The sequence below is a fragment of the Schistocerca serialis genome, chromosome 4 (assembly GCF_023864345.2).
Source record: "Schistocerca serialis cubense isolate TAMUIC-IGC-003099 chromosome 4, iqSchSeri2.2, whole genome shotgun sequence".
Taxonomy (NCBI): Eukaryota; Metazoa; Arthropoda; class Insecta; order Orthoptera; family Acrididae; genus Schistocerca; species Schistocerca serialis.
Window position 1 is genome coordinate 287,272,756 of NC_064641.1, and position 14,567 is coordinate 287,287,322.

Below are 14,567 nucleotides of genomic sequence, written 5' to 3' on the forward strand. Positions count from 1 at the left end.
ATGAAAATCGACTTCCACTGGTTAAGCAACTCCTGCATTCACAAAAGGTTGGCATGTTCTGTGCAGTATCACAGAGTCACACCACTGAACTATTTTTTTTTTTTCCAGTCCATTCTGACAAGCGTAGTTTACATCAAAATGTTTCAGGAATTTGTGAACCAGTTGGATGATGAAGAACTTAAATTGGCTGGTACCAACAGCATGGCACCATGTGCCATATGTCTCGCGTGACCATGGCTGAGATTGAAACATTCTTCCTCTGCAGAGTCATTTTGAAAAGACTGTGGCCACCAGGGTCACTTGATTTGACAACACCTGACTTTTTCCTATGGGATGGCCTAAAAGGCAAGGTCTACAGCAACAAACCATACAACTTAGACAATTTACAAGAGACCATCATCCATGAAATTCAGGCAGTGAGCCATAGCTTCTGGGAGCAACATTCGAGAATCTGCGGCATCATCTTCAACTGTGTTTACAAGTCAAGGGTGGTCAATTCCAGCATCTTTTGTGATTCACCTTTGTCTCCACATGAACAAGGTACGACATGTTCATTTCATTTCCTGATTTTTATGTGAAGCCTTTAAGTGCAATTTAAGCAAATGTATGTTTGTGGGGCCTCTTTCAAGAGGGACATCAAGTACAAAAATCAAATATTTCAGAACATACAAAAGTAAGACATTTTGAGAACCTCCCAGAAATGATAAATACTAAATAAAAAATACTTGCTGGTGGTCAGCTTTGAACTGATGACCTGCAGCATGCCAGCCAGTGATGCTAACCACTATGCCTCACTGCTAGCATGACAATACACGGCAATTTGTGGTATGGTAATGGCACATCATTTTCACTTTTAGGTCTATATGAATGCATTTACAGATAATAAGCACTTCTCTTCCTTGTAGGATTATTTTACTTAGTGTAGGAAATTGTATCTAAGATCTTATCGTACTAGAAACTATCTTGCATGTGGTGATGGTGGTATTCTGTCGCACAGATTGACATACAAATGCAGCAAGTGCATATTCCATTCTGTAACATCAGATTACAGCTCACCATGTCAAAGTCAGGTACCTGTATGACAGCTGTGCCACAAAAATGTGAACAGATCAGATCTCCTCATTGTCAACCCAAGTTAGCTGTGTCAGGTACCAGTTGACACACATGTGTCAGCTGAGCCACCATACATACAGAAGTTTTTTCTGGATTCCATTTCTACAAGCTGTGGACCATGTGGGCTTCCCACCAACGTGTTTGGAAGTTTGTTTGGCACTTTCCATCCATTTTCACTTTCACTTCAGTGCACCCACGAAATACACAATGCCCTGTGATTGTGAGGAAGGTTCACTTCATTCTGGACATATGTCAGTTGTTCTCCCATGTTCATACTATTTGACAATATGCTCATCACCAAGGAGTATATATCCTCCAGGATCAGTGTTTGAGTGGAACTACAGTGCAACACCACTACCATGATTTCCAGCTAATAGACACCAGAACTGAATTTCATTGTTGTCACTTGCTCATTTCCTCTTTCATGTAGAATAAAGACTTTTTGGTAAACATGTACTTTATCAGTTTCTGTCATCACACCATCACCATAGTCTACATCCTGAATGAAGCACATGGGTATGACAATAAAGATGTCTGACTGCATGACTGACATGTAAGTGATGTACTCATATGTTCCCACTTCACCTGCACCACCTTATTTTGAGTCCAGCCAGTTCATTCATGAGCCATGCCTCATCAAAAAACTATGCTTTATTTTATTTATTTTTATTTCATACTCCACTGATCTGTCTTCAACAGGCTGATAAGAATACAGTGTGTGTCAATTGAGTCTTTTTTACATTTTGTATGACAATTTGTGTGATAATTTTTAAACAAATGAATGAGTATCTACATAATAGCACTGCACGACAATGGACAAGACTATATCGAGGTACCTCAGAGCTCAAACGGCATGTAGGAATTGGATTCTGATTTGTGACAACAGTCAATATAACAGACTTGTCACTGGATCATGCAACATTCCTTTTATGAATGTGGTGCACTTTATACACACTACAGTGTTTCCATTGTCAGTGATATGGTTTGGTGCTTGCATTGCGATGTTGGAATACAAAATAGATGTGCAGCTGATACAGACTCCACATACACAAAATCTTCACATACTGAGAACAATGACAGTCCTGACCAATTGCAAAGTAATATTTTCTGAATAACTAGTATTTTCTTGAGCAAATGATGGTCCAGTACAAATATATACATAAAAGATGCCTTTTTAGGCCCAAATGTATTCATCTCAAAATGGTTGGATGTCTGTGACAGTGTGGTACCAGATATGTTCCTGTAGACCTGGAATTCTTCACAGGACAGTCAACTGGATGCTCCAAGTATATGTCCATCAATGCAACAACATATTCTGGGGGATTAACCTGTGTCCAGTGGGATACACGAGTGGATAGCAGAACACAGTGAGATCGAAAACATAAAGCCAATGACAAAATGAATAAAGTTGGAAAACTAGCCTTATCCTCTACCAAGAATTTGTATTTACTTTTGGACTAGGTATCAAGTGGTAAAGTAACCATACCCACTTTGAGGGCTAAACATATCTTATTAAGAATTATGAACTATTCATTCTGGTGACTATGTCATTTCTCCACAATGAATACGTTAACACTGTAACAAAGCAAAATTTGCTCTATGCAGGAATCAAACTGAGCCATAACATCACATGGGTGCTTTCCAGTCAGTTGACTATGCCACAGAGCTACAAAGATAGTATACTAAGTAAGATGCATGAAACTCAAACTCATGACATCAGCTGTGTTTCCTTGAGCTACAATGTGTGTTTCTTACACTGATAGTCAAAAAGGTGCTAATCCTTCAGGTACATCCATTATTATGAGCAGTGCTGTAGCACCTCTAATGTGATCAGCTCCTGGGTAAAATGGTGGGTGATTTCACCTCCATCCATTATTTATTTATTTATTTATTTATTTATTTATTTATTTATTTCAATAGAGTGTACCTACCGAACTATCCTCTCCCTCACAGTGTCTTCATTTTGCATAACACATACAGCTAATAGAAAGACATTGTTTAACAGATTCTAGTACCACTGTTCTAGAACTTAACATTTGCACTGATTTCTTTGTCGTAACTATGTTAGCTTTGGCAGGGGCTAAATGGGAAAGTCAGTGAAGACCTGTAACTAAAAGATATACAGAAGGAACAGAAAAAATATTGAAAATGATGAAGTCCTAACTCAGTGGCACCGTAGTTCTTAGAGTGTGATTTACTGTTTAATATTTTTATGACTAATTACTTATGTGCCACCAACACAATTACAAGGAGATCTGAATTATATCGCAAAAGTCTTGTTTGCCCACTAGACCAATGCTGTAATTTTATGTACTCATTTGGCATATTGTATGAGATGTTCTCTTAAACTATTCTAATAAAAACTGAATCATAAATATTTGAGTAGATACATAAATATGTGATATATGAGACCTTGAATGATAGATCCTTTGTAGACACCGGTTGTCTTGCAATTACTGCCAGGGTAAGCATCATCAGAAAAGCCAAGACAGCTAATAGAATCACTGCCCACATCTCCCCTTGTTGTACAAAGTCTCCAGCATGTATTAATGTTGCACAAAACATTAATGCAATTAAACCTGTAAAGTAGTTAAACATAAGATTTCACCAAACTGAAAAATTATGTGAATTTGTAATTTTGATACATTGCTATGTTCAACATGCAACCACTAACAACTGATATTTCTTCCCCATCTTATTTTTTATTATGACCTGAAGAGAGAAAGTTCAAATGTATACAAATTCTACTTATATACAAAATAAGTTCTGTTATTACCAGTTTCTGGTGTTACCAACCAAATCCCACTAAAAAAATTGTTGCTCTGAGCACAAAAGTGTAAAATGGTTCTATGATTAATGTAAGGAAGAAAAGTATAAATTTAACAACCACAGAAAAAAAACTGCACTGTAAGAAAGTACCAACAGATGTAAATTACAGATAAACACAGTGAAGATATATTCTTAAAAGCCATCACATTAACTTTCTTAAAAGAAGAATTGATACAAAATACTTACTGAAAATTACAACAGCCCACTTAGTTATTGTAGAAGTGAGTTCTGTAGGATATTTTAATAAGGAGAAATTGAAGAGGTGTTTCAGTGACAGCAAAACAGCATTGAACACATTAATCTCCTTCTTAGGCAAATCATGTTCAAATGATGCAGGAGATGGATCTTCATACCTATAACAAGATACAATATTTTGTACACATGTAAACAATCTGTTCATTCTCTCACTGCACTGTGATGAATAGATTAGTCATCAAGTCATGTAACTGACAAGGAAACATCACCAACATGACCTCATAGTTTAAGAAGAAAGAAGCATACTGACAATGTCAGGCCCAGTTATCAATCTTGAGCAAAAATTTTAGCCATAATTCTGCTAGTATACATTTATGACCTTCTGAAAGTACAGGTTTCAAACTTCATATCAACAAAAATAATCTTTTTTAAAAAATATAATATAATTGGATAGATAAAAAAATTATTCACCAAGCAGCAGAAGGGGAATGCGCAAATAAAGGTATTTAAATTTGTTAGCTTTTGGAGCCAGTGGCTCCTCCTCCTGGGAAAAGGGTTAAGGGGAAGGAAGAGATGTGGAGGAAAAGAAGTAGTGAGGTTCAGGAAATAGGAAGTCACTAAGAATCCTGGGTGTGAGGAGACTTAGCAGACAGGATGAGGATGTTGGGGTCTGCACTAGACAAGATTTGAAAACCTGAGAGCTTATAAAGATGGAAGATAGGGCAATACACAATACAGAGATTACTGACAGATCATAGTGCCTGAATTAATAAAAGTGGAAAGCTAAGTGCATAGTATATGGTAGAGGTGGAGATGGGGGAAAAGTAGACATGTCAGAGAATGAAATATTTAGAAAACGAGAGATGTAGGCAACTAAAAGGGAGTGAAGAACATAATTTATTTAGAGGAAGTGGTGAGACCAAAGAAATTACCATAAATTAAGGCCAAGTAGGTGGCAAGAACCAAGGACACATTGTAATACCAATTCCCATATGGACAGTTCTGAGAAGCTGGTGTCTGGGAAAAGAATCCAGATGGCATGTTGTACAGCATGGTCTGCATGCTGTGTGTTGTCAATATGGAATGAGGAGGCAGAGGGTGTACATTAGCAATACACAACATTGTGTCAGCTTCTATATGCAAAACAGTAATGGCACTCAGCATGTGACAGAGGCCCTGCATGCCTCAGATGAGAGTGTTAGAAAATTTCTGAATTGCAACTAAGCTTGTGTAAATTTTTAGAGAGACATGACTATGATGTGTCATAGGAAGGATTGTTTCAGCATATCAAAATGGACTTGTTAACAAACATTCCATGTGTGTCCCCATTATGGAACTGTAAAGTGATTACAATTACCTGCATTTCATATTCTCAAATACATATTAGGAATTTTGAGTGTTTTACTATTTGCTGCCTAAATGGCACACCATTTAGCAACCAGAGCTTCACTTGAAAAACTAACCACTTTAATGGGATGATCCAGGAATCCTGTCCACTGACATGGATCTGTTTATTTACATAATGCAAACTGGAGGTAGGCTGTACCTTTACTTATCAAGCCAAAGTGAAGTGTTACATGCTACTAGGTGGACGAATCTAAGTTAAGGCTCAGGGCAGTTTCATTTCCTGTTGAGCCACTACTTTTTTGTATTTCAATCACAAATTCTGAATTACAACTATAAATTTGGGGAAAGAGTTAAAAGTTCTTAGCCAGGCAAAGATATGGTGTTGATATCAATAAAATTTTCTTTTCTTTACCTGGATTATGCAGCTTCATACCACAAGTGAAGATTCAGTTTGATCTGCAGTATAGTTTTGTTACCATAGCTTTTAAATTTGTGTTGTGAGTGTTTCATTTACATGGATGTACTAAACACCATGACAGCATAAAATTCTTCATTTTGAATAGTTTATTGTTTATAAAAATTCATCCATAATGTATAGTTCACTATTTGTTAAAATATTAAATTGAAATGTTGCAAAACACAGTACTGAATACATGGTGAGTATACTTTTGCATAACCACTGGTCACATCATGTCAGGTGATGGATTAACAGAATTACCCTGCCTGACAAGGAAACAAGTGAACCACCCAGAAGACACAGTTGGAGGTCAGAGTAGTAACTTGGTACACATACACACCACTGGTGAGTATGTAAGTGATGAGAGGTGAAATTCACCATGACAGGTAGAATGACCACTAGATTGCATTAGTGTTGTTACCCGGCCTGGTGGGCATACAAGCACCATATGCCACTATGCCACATGGAGGCGCATAGGTGCACCGCCCCCCTCCCTCCCCCCTCCCCCCTCCCTACCCCCTCCCACCCTCCCCCCTCCCTACCCCCTCCCCCTCCCACCCTCCCCCCTTCCCCCTCCCTACCCCCTCCCTCCCCCCTTCCCCCCTCTCGCCATCCTACCATATGGGTTGACACAAGGTGGACTGCAACCCTTCCCACATCCTGAGTACTTCTGACCATATGCCTCAGTATCAGCATGTCATCCCAGTCAGAGCCTCGCAGAGGAAGATGCCATGGACATCTCAAATCTGAGCTGTTCCCCAAGGAAAGAGGACTGAAGTAATGCACGCACATTTGCAGTGTGCTGTCATCTGCAAGAGTGGGCTGCAAAGGAACAATACTGTGAACTTCCAATAGAGCCTGCCATGGGAGAATGTCTATTTAAACCCTGCCCTGCTACACTCATGCTTAGTTACCACATTATTACTGCTTGCATACATTTTGGTTTCCTTGAAGAAAGGTAAAATAATAATTGACAAATACCACACAAAGTTTTTTGGATTAATTTGATGAAGAAAATATATGAAAAGAGGCATAGATTATGACATATCTTTTATTTATTTACTTATTGATTTTTATCTTACTTCAGGGATGTGCACCTGTCCATAATGGTACTTCGGTTATGGGATTTATTGATTTTTATCTTTCTTCAGGTAAGTGCACCTACCCATAATGATGCTTTGGTTATGTGATACAAAGTAAAAATTAAGAAAAAAGGAATTGGAGAAATTGGCTGAGAGTGGGCATTGATTTAAATCAACAGAGAAGATTGAAAATTCATGCAGGATTGGGGTTCAAGTCTGGGTCTCTGGCTTACTGAGTAAATGCACTGACCACTGCATCATCTGGACACAGTTGTCATCACAACTGCATTGATTACCCTACACACCTTCATCAGACCCAATTCTCAACCTACACACACACTGTCAATGTAATGCCCCTTGCCCATTATCCTCATTACTCATGACATTTCACCAATTCCATTAAGAGTGTCTAGTGTGCATCCACACTTAAGACATCATTGGCCACCATCACCTTAATTATATTCACTACATATACAGGGTGGAGAAAAATTATGTCACGAAATTTTAACTCTGGCTTGCTGAGCCAGTAGGAACCAAAAATCACTAAGGTTGTGTAGGTCAAGAACGCACAGTTTTTGAACTATGGAAACTTGGCATCATGCACTACAATTGGCTGTGGGATTGCACTGTTACCGGATGCTCTGGACAACGCATGATCACAAATGCTTTGTCTGCCAGAGATTGTGATGTATCCAAGGCAGCCCGCACACTCTGTGGTAGCATGTCAGCTTTTCAATCTGGGGGCGAATCCCCCATGGTCCTGGACATCCATTGTAGTTCCATGATAAGATGTACTGGGAACAAACCCACCAACAACTGCTAGTTCATGTACATGCAGAAAGTCTTTTACAAATTGCATCAGCCCTGGATAGGGCTTTTTTTGTAGCTAGGAGATGGTTTACTTAAAGCAGGTGTTTGAATTGGTGACCCTCTGATGCAACACAAGCTTGGTAACGTCGAACCTTGTTTTGCCAAACTCTTTCAAAGATTCCTAGCATTGCCCTGATGTGATTGGTGGCATGTTGAATGGGATTCATTAATTCCTCTTCGTTTCTTGGTGGTTTGCATCTGAGTGGGTGAACCTGAATCTTGAAGAATCCCCACAGTAAAAAGTCTGATGGCGTGAAGCCTTGTGATCACAGGGCCATGGTCTAAGAGCACCTCTGCCAATTACCCGGTGATCAAAGAGTTCATTTAAATATCCGCACACAGCATGACTTATGTATGGTCGTACCATCATGCTGCAACCACATGCATAGCTGTATGTCCAGGGGAACATCTCAGAGCAGGCTGAGTATAGTTGCTTGCAAAAAGTGAAGGTAATTTGCCCCAGTAAGTTGAGGACAGACAGACTGGCCCTATCAGATGCCCACCCATAATGCCTGCCCAAATGTTGAGCAAAAATTGTTCCTGGTGTCCGTGGACGAACGTGACATGAGGATTTCCCCTTGCCGAGTAATGAACATTTCGAGTGTTGTAAAGGCATCCCGATGGAAGGTACATTCTCGATAAACAATGCAATGGCGGGGAAGTTGGGATCTTGTGCAACATGTTGCAGAAACCACCGGCAAAACCCTAGCTCATGTTTGTAGTCCACAATGGGATTTAGTTCTTGGACAGGGTGGAAACTAAATGGATGCTGGCCATCATCCTTCAAAACCTCCCAGACTAACTAATGAGTGACCCCCATGTCACGTCCAACCACTCGAGTACTAGTCATAGGTGCTTCCTCAATGTGCTCGAGAACATACTCTTCAAGTGCAGCATCCCATTGTGTTTGAGATCTTCCAGCATCACCATGTTAGCTTGCTAATGAGCCAGTTTTGCAAAGTTGCTGGTGAACTGCTGTAAACATTTGAGGGTTTGGGTGGCTGTCAAGTTTCATGCGCCTTACCGTCATCTAGTCCGTAAAAAAAACATATCTCTATGTTCTTCAATTGAATACTATGCCACCATGCTTGTTTTATGACTAAACTGCAGGTGGTGTGTTTGCTCTGAAGCAAAGCTCACATGTGAATGCCTCTTACACAAGGTAGAGACAAACAGCAAGACCTATTTGACACGTGTGTATGATGTTGGGGCAGCGATGGGTTGAGGGACATTTATATGTGTGAACGGCCAATTATAGCACTGCCTGTCGATCAACAAACAGCAACAGAGCAATCCCATGGCCAATCTGGGTGCATGGCACCAAGTTTCTGCAGTTTGACAACGCACCATTTTTAACCTACACAACATTAGTAATTTTGGTTTCTACTGGCATTAGCGATCCACAGTTAAAATTTCATGACACCATTTTTCTTCACCCTGTTTATATAAAGTACAAATTGTTGGAACATTCACTCCTTTGAGTATATATGGCACCCTATGACTCCCAGTTATTCCAGCAGCCACTATCCAGAAATCTGTGGCTAACAAAAATTTTAGGATCAATGAAGATAACGTATCTTGCAGACCTCCAAGTATCACACTTAAGGGATGAAATATATTCAATGGAAAAATGTTATAGAAAGTGCATGTATGTGAAAGGAGAATATTTTGAAATTGAGGGCATTTTTGATATAAGAAACACTGAGTATTGCAATGCCAGTTCATAAACAGTTTGCCTTACTCTCATAACTATATATAACTCGGAGACTATTGATTTGTAATGAAATACAAGGGAAAGTCAAGTGAAAAACCCACCACATGTTTATCCCACTGGGAGATGAAGCTATCAGTTCCTGTTTTGTAGAACACAGTCCACAACCGAACCCACTCTTGCACTTCTTTGTCCGACTGAAACCAACGTCCACACTTATCTTTCTTCAGGTCGCCAAAGATGTGAAAAACACATGGTGAAAAATCCGGGCTGTATGGAGAATGTTGCAGTGTTTCCAAACCAAATCACTGAAGCATAGCCTTTATATGATTGGCAGTGTGGGGGTGGGTGTTATTGTAGAACGAGTTGATTCCGTCCTACAGCATTCCTGAGTATGTTCACTTTATGGCACATCACAGTTTTTTTGAATGTGTCTTCATATTGCTGCCCATTGATTATGGTTCTACATGAGAGACTCGAGAAGAGGGCACCTGCAGTTGAAGAAGACAGTTATCATGACCTTACCAGAACTTGTGAGAACAGCTTTGGATTCCTTTGGTGAGGCAGATGTGGGATTTTTCCGCTGTTGGCTTTGCCATTTGCCCTTGTGTTGTCTGAATGCTGCTGGATGGAATTATCCTGCTTCATGATAATGTTCACTCCCACACCACTAATTGTACGACAGCTATGCTACAGAAATTTGGTTGGGAAACACCGCAACATCCTCTGCACAGCCAGAGCTCTCACTGTGTGATCTGCTCATCTCTGGCAGTCTGAAGAAAGACATGCGAATGTCGGTTTCAGTTGGATGAGCAAATGCAAAAGTGGATGGGGTTGGGGATCGGTCAGCAGGTAACCCCTTTCCATGAAACAGGAATTGATCATCTCTGCCTCAGTGGAATAAATGTCTTCACACATATGCTGATTACTTTTGAACGGAACCATTCCATAGTCCCATTGTGGCAAACATTCAGTTTTCATTTGACTGAACCTAATAATCTGATGCATGCTTAACTAGCTGCAAAATACATATTGTTTTAGTTGGATCACTACCTAGAGAACTTTTGCGGTACTTACTGTACCTTCCATGTGGAGCAGTACTTAGCAGATGTCAAAAATGTTAAGGGTCATTTCAGGTTAGATGCCATAACACACTATAAAACGTCCTATAACATATTAGTTGAGATGGTTCACACACAGTACTTGCTAAGTACCCTAAATATTGTGCATAGCCAATATTATTGTTCCATACATTAAAGGAAGAAAATTCTTATTGTGGATTTTATTTAATTAGATAAAAATCTACTCACTAAGCTGCGGCAGAAAACACACGTAAAAGACAGTTGTAATTGGCAAGCTTTCGGAGTCAGTGGCTCCTCCTTCAGGCAGAAGGGTTGAAGGGGAAGGAATAGGGGTGAAGGAAAAGGACTGGAGAGGTCTAGGAAAAAGGATAGATTTCGGGAAAGTCACCCAGAACTGCATGTCAGGCGAGACTTAACCATACGCGATGGGAAGAAAGTAATTGACTGTTTTCATTGTTTTATCGTGGATTTTAACAGACTGAATATAATTATGTAATTTACAAGGTTTTATACTAGTAAAAAACAATATGTCCACCTACTTCTCACATCCGAGTTCCAATTTTCACTTGCCCTTCATTCAGTCCTTCGCAACCTACACTTGTATCCATCTACATAAATATAATCTTCAAACCATTGAATTGAAATTAAATTTCATAGTAACTGTATTAAAGCTGTTGACTTGTTATTAATTGTTAGTATAATGTGTATATTGTTTGTGTAATATTCCCCTGAAATTTATGATTTATTGGCAGAGTTAGAGGAGCAACAGGTCTGCATTAAATTTTGCATGAAACTCAAGAAAACCTGTAGAGACACACCAAATGCAGGAACCCTATGGTGGTGAGTGCTTAAGCCATACTAAGTGTTATGAATGGTTCACATGGTTTACAAATGGTTGGATGGAAGTTAAAGAGGACCCTCGTTCAGGACACCCTTCGACATCTACCAACAATGCTCATGTCAGGAATGTCAACAAAATTGTGTGCCCCAATCAATGACTGACTGACACAGATTGCAGAAGGATGTAAAATTTCAATTGGATCATGTCATGAAATCCTGACACAGCATCTTTGAGTGCATTGTGTTGCCATCATGTTTGTCCAATGGCTCCTGAGTCAAGACCAGGAAGACCTTCACCCTACAATCTTTGGAAGAGCTTTTGGATCACACAAATGATAAATGTTCCTTCAGAGAATCTTAACTGGTGATGGGACATGGGTCTACAATTACAACATTGAGACCAAGGTCAAATGATAGTGTTGTTTTTTTTTTTTTTTTTTGTAGGGTTTAGTTCATCACGAATTCATGCCACAGGGGCAAAGCTGTTAATTTATGATTATTGGGACATGTTGCAACACCAGAAAAAAAAATGTGAGAAGAGAACAGCTTGAAATGTGGCGATATAACTCATGACTCTTGTGTCATGATAAAGCACCCGCATATTCATTCCTGTTGGTGCTGACTATTGCACAAAAAAAGTGGAATCACTGTGTTGCCTCATCCTCTGTACCCTACAGACCTGGTCCCTGAGGACTTTCTTTTATTTCCAAAGCTGAAAACCTCATTGAAAGGACAAAGATTTGGAACAATAGATGAAATAAAAGAAAATTCACAGATGACACATCATGCAATCCAGTTACAGGTATAGCAAGATTGCTTTCAGGAATGGAAATAGCATTGTGAGTGCTGTATCAATTGTGGAGGAGAGTATTTCAGAGAAGACCATGCACAGTAAGTAAAAGGTAAGCGTAGAAAAATTTTGCAAATGGAGTTCAAGAATTTTTTGAACAGACCTCATATGTCAGTTGTGAAAAGTCACGTAACTGACTGGATCCAGTTCTAAATCATAAAAAAGCACTCCAAAGTGATTCGTGGGCTCTTGTAGTGGGGATGACATTTTGTAAAGTGAATTTAATAACACTAATTGAGGGAAACTTAGCAGAATATTGTTTAAGAAATGAAGTAATATATGAAAATATTATACTCTATAAATTTACACTTCTCGGCGGAGAAAACATAGGCACTAAAAAGAAAAATACAAATAACGTGACATACCTGAGAATCAAAACACAGATTGCAACAATAGTGTAGGCAAGAAGAGTTCCAATGGACATCATATCAATAAGATGTTGTAAATCAAAAATAGCTGCCATTATACCTGAAAAAAGGGAAAATAATAATATTTGGAACAGACAAATGTAGGAAATACAGCATAGTCAAGGGAAAACACACTAAACAAGAAGATTACATATTGGATAACAACAGTGACTGCATAGAAGCAATGGAAAAAACAGATGCCTATAAATATCTAGGATACAGACAAAAATTAGGAATAGATCATACAAATATTAAAGAAGAACTAAAAGAAAAATATAGACAAAGACTAACAAATATACTGAAATCAGAATTGACAGCAAGAAACAAGACAAAAGCTGTAAATATTTATGCTATACCAATATTGACCTACTCATTTGGAGTAGTGAAATGGAGTAACACATATCTAGAAGCACTCAATACGCTTACACGATCACAATGCCACAAATATAGAATAAATCACATACATTCAGCAACAGAAAGATTCACTTTAAGCAGAAAGGAAGGAGGAAGGGGATTTATCGACATAAAAAAACCTACATTATGGACAGGTAGACAATTTAAGAAAATTCTTTATAGAATGAGCAGAAACTAGCAAAATACACAAAGCAATCACTCGTATAAATACATCAGCTACACCATTGCAATTTCATAACCACTTCTACAACCCTTTTAGATCACATAACATCAACAGATATGAAAAAAGTAAATTGGAAAAAGAAAACACTACATGGCAAGCACCCGTATCATCTAACACAGCCACACATCGATCAAGACGCATCCAACACATGGCTAAGAAAAGGCAATATATACAGTGAGACAGAAGGATTCATGATTGCAATACAGGATCAAACAATAAACACCAGATATTACAGCAAGCATATTATTAAAGATCCCAATACCACAACAGATAAATGCAGACTTTGCAAACAACAAATAGAAACAGTAGATCACATCACAAGCGAATGTACAATACTAGCAAATACAGAATACACCAGGAGACATGACAATGTAGCAAAAATAATACAACAACAACTTGCCATACAACATAAGCTAGTAAAACAACACGTTCCCACATACAAGTATGCACCACAAAATCTACTGGAGAATGGTGAATACAAATTATACTGGAACAGAACCATTATAACAGATAAAACAACACCACATAACAAACCTGACATCATACTCACCAATAAAAAGAAGAAATTAACACAAATAATCGAAATATCCATACCCAATACAACAAATATACAGAAGAAAACAGGAGAAAAAATTGAAAAATACATCCAACTGGCTGAGGAAGTCAAGGACATGTGGCATCAGGATAAAGTTGACATTATACCAATTATACTATCAACTACAGGAGTCATACCACACAATATCCACCAATATATCAGCGCAATACAGCTGCATCCAAACGTATATATACAACTACAGATTGATTGATACATGTTCAATTACCCGAAAGTTCCTAAATGCAATGTAACATATACCATACAGTTAAAAGGAAGTCACGCTTGATCAAGGTCTGTGTCACTTTCCATTTTTAACCAGACATAATGTCTGAGAAAGGAAAGAAACAATAATAATAATAATAATAATAATAATAATAATAATAATAATAATAATAATAATAATAATGTATTAGAACTGCATTAGATCATAAAAAGTATTGTTTTATATTGGTGAAATTTAAAAAGTTTTTGAGGTTAGTTAATGTAGCTACAAAAAATCTGAAGATTCCACAGTGGTATACTATTCCTAATTTTAGTTCTAAGTTTAACTTC

At 38.3% G+C, this 14,567-nt stretch overlaps 1 protein-coding gene across 1 annotated transcript in view; it reads right to left on the minus strand.

The window, feature by feature from the left end:
- LOC126474170 (cationic amino acid transporter 2-like) overlaps nucleotides 1-14,567 on the minus strand; it is a 415,453-nt gene that overhangs the window by 33,090 nt on the left and 367,796 nt on the right. The window contains exons 11-13 of the mRNA XM_050101629.1: nucleotides 12,742-12,844; nucleotides 4,129-4,295; nucleotides 3,526-3,692 (exon numbers count right to left, since the gene is read on the minus strand). Coding sequence (XP_049957586.1) covers nucleotides 3,526-3,692; nucleotides 4,129-4,295; nucleotides 12,742-12,844 — 437 coding nt within the window. The remainder of the gene's footprint in view (nucleotides 1-3,525; nucleotides 3,693-4,128; nucleotides 4,296-12,741; nucleotides 12,845-14,567) is intronic.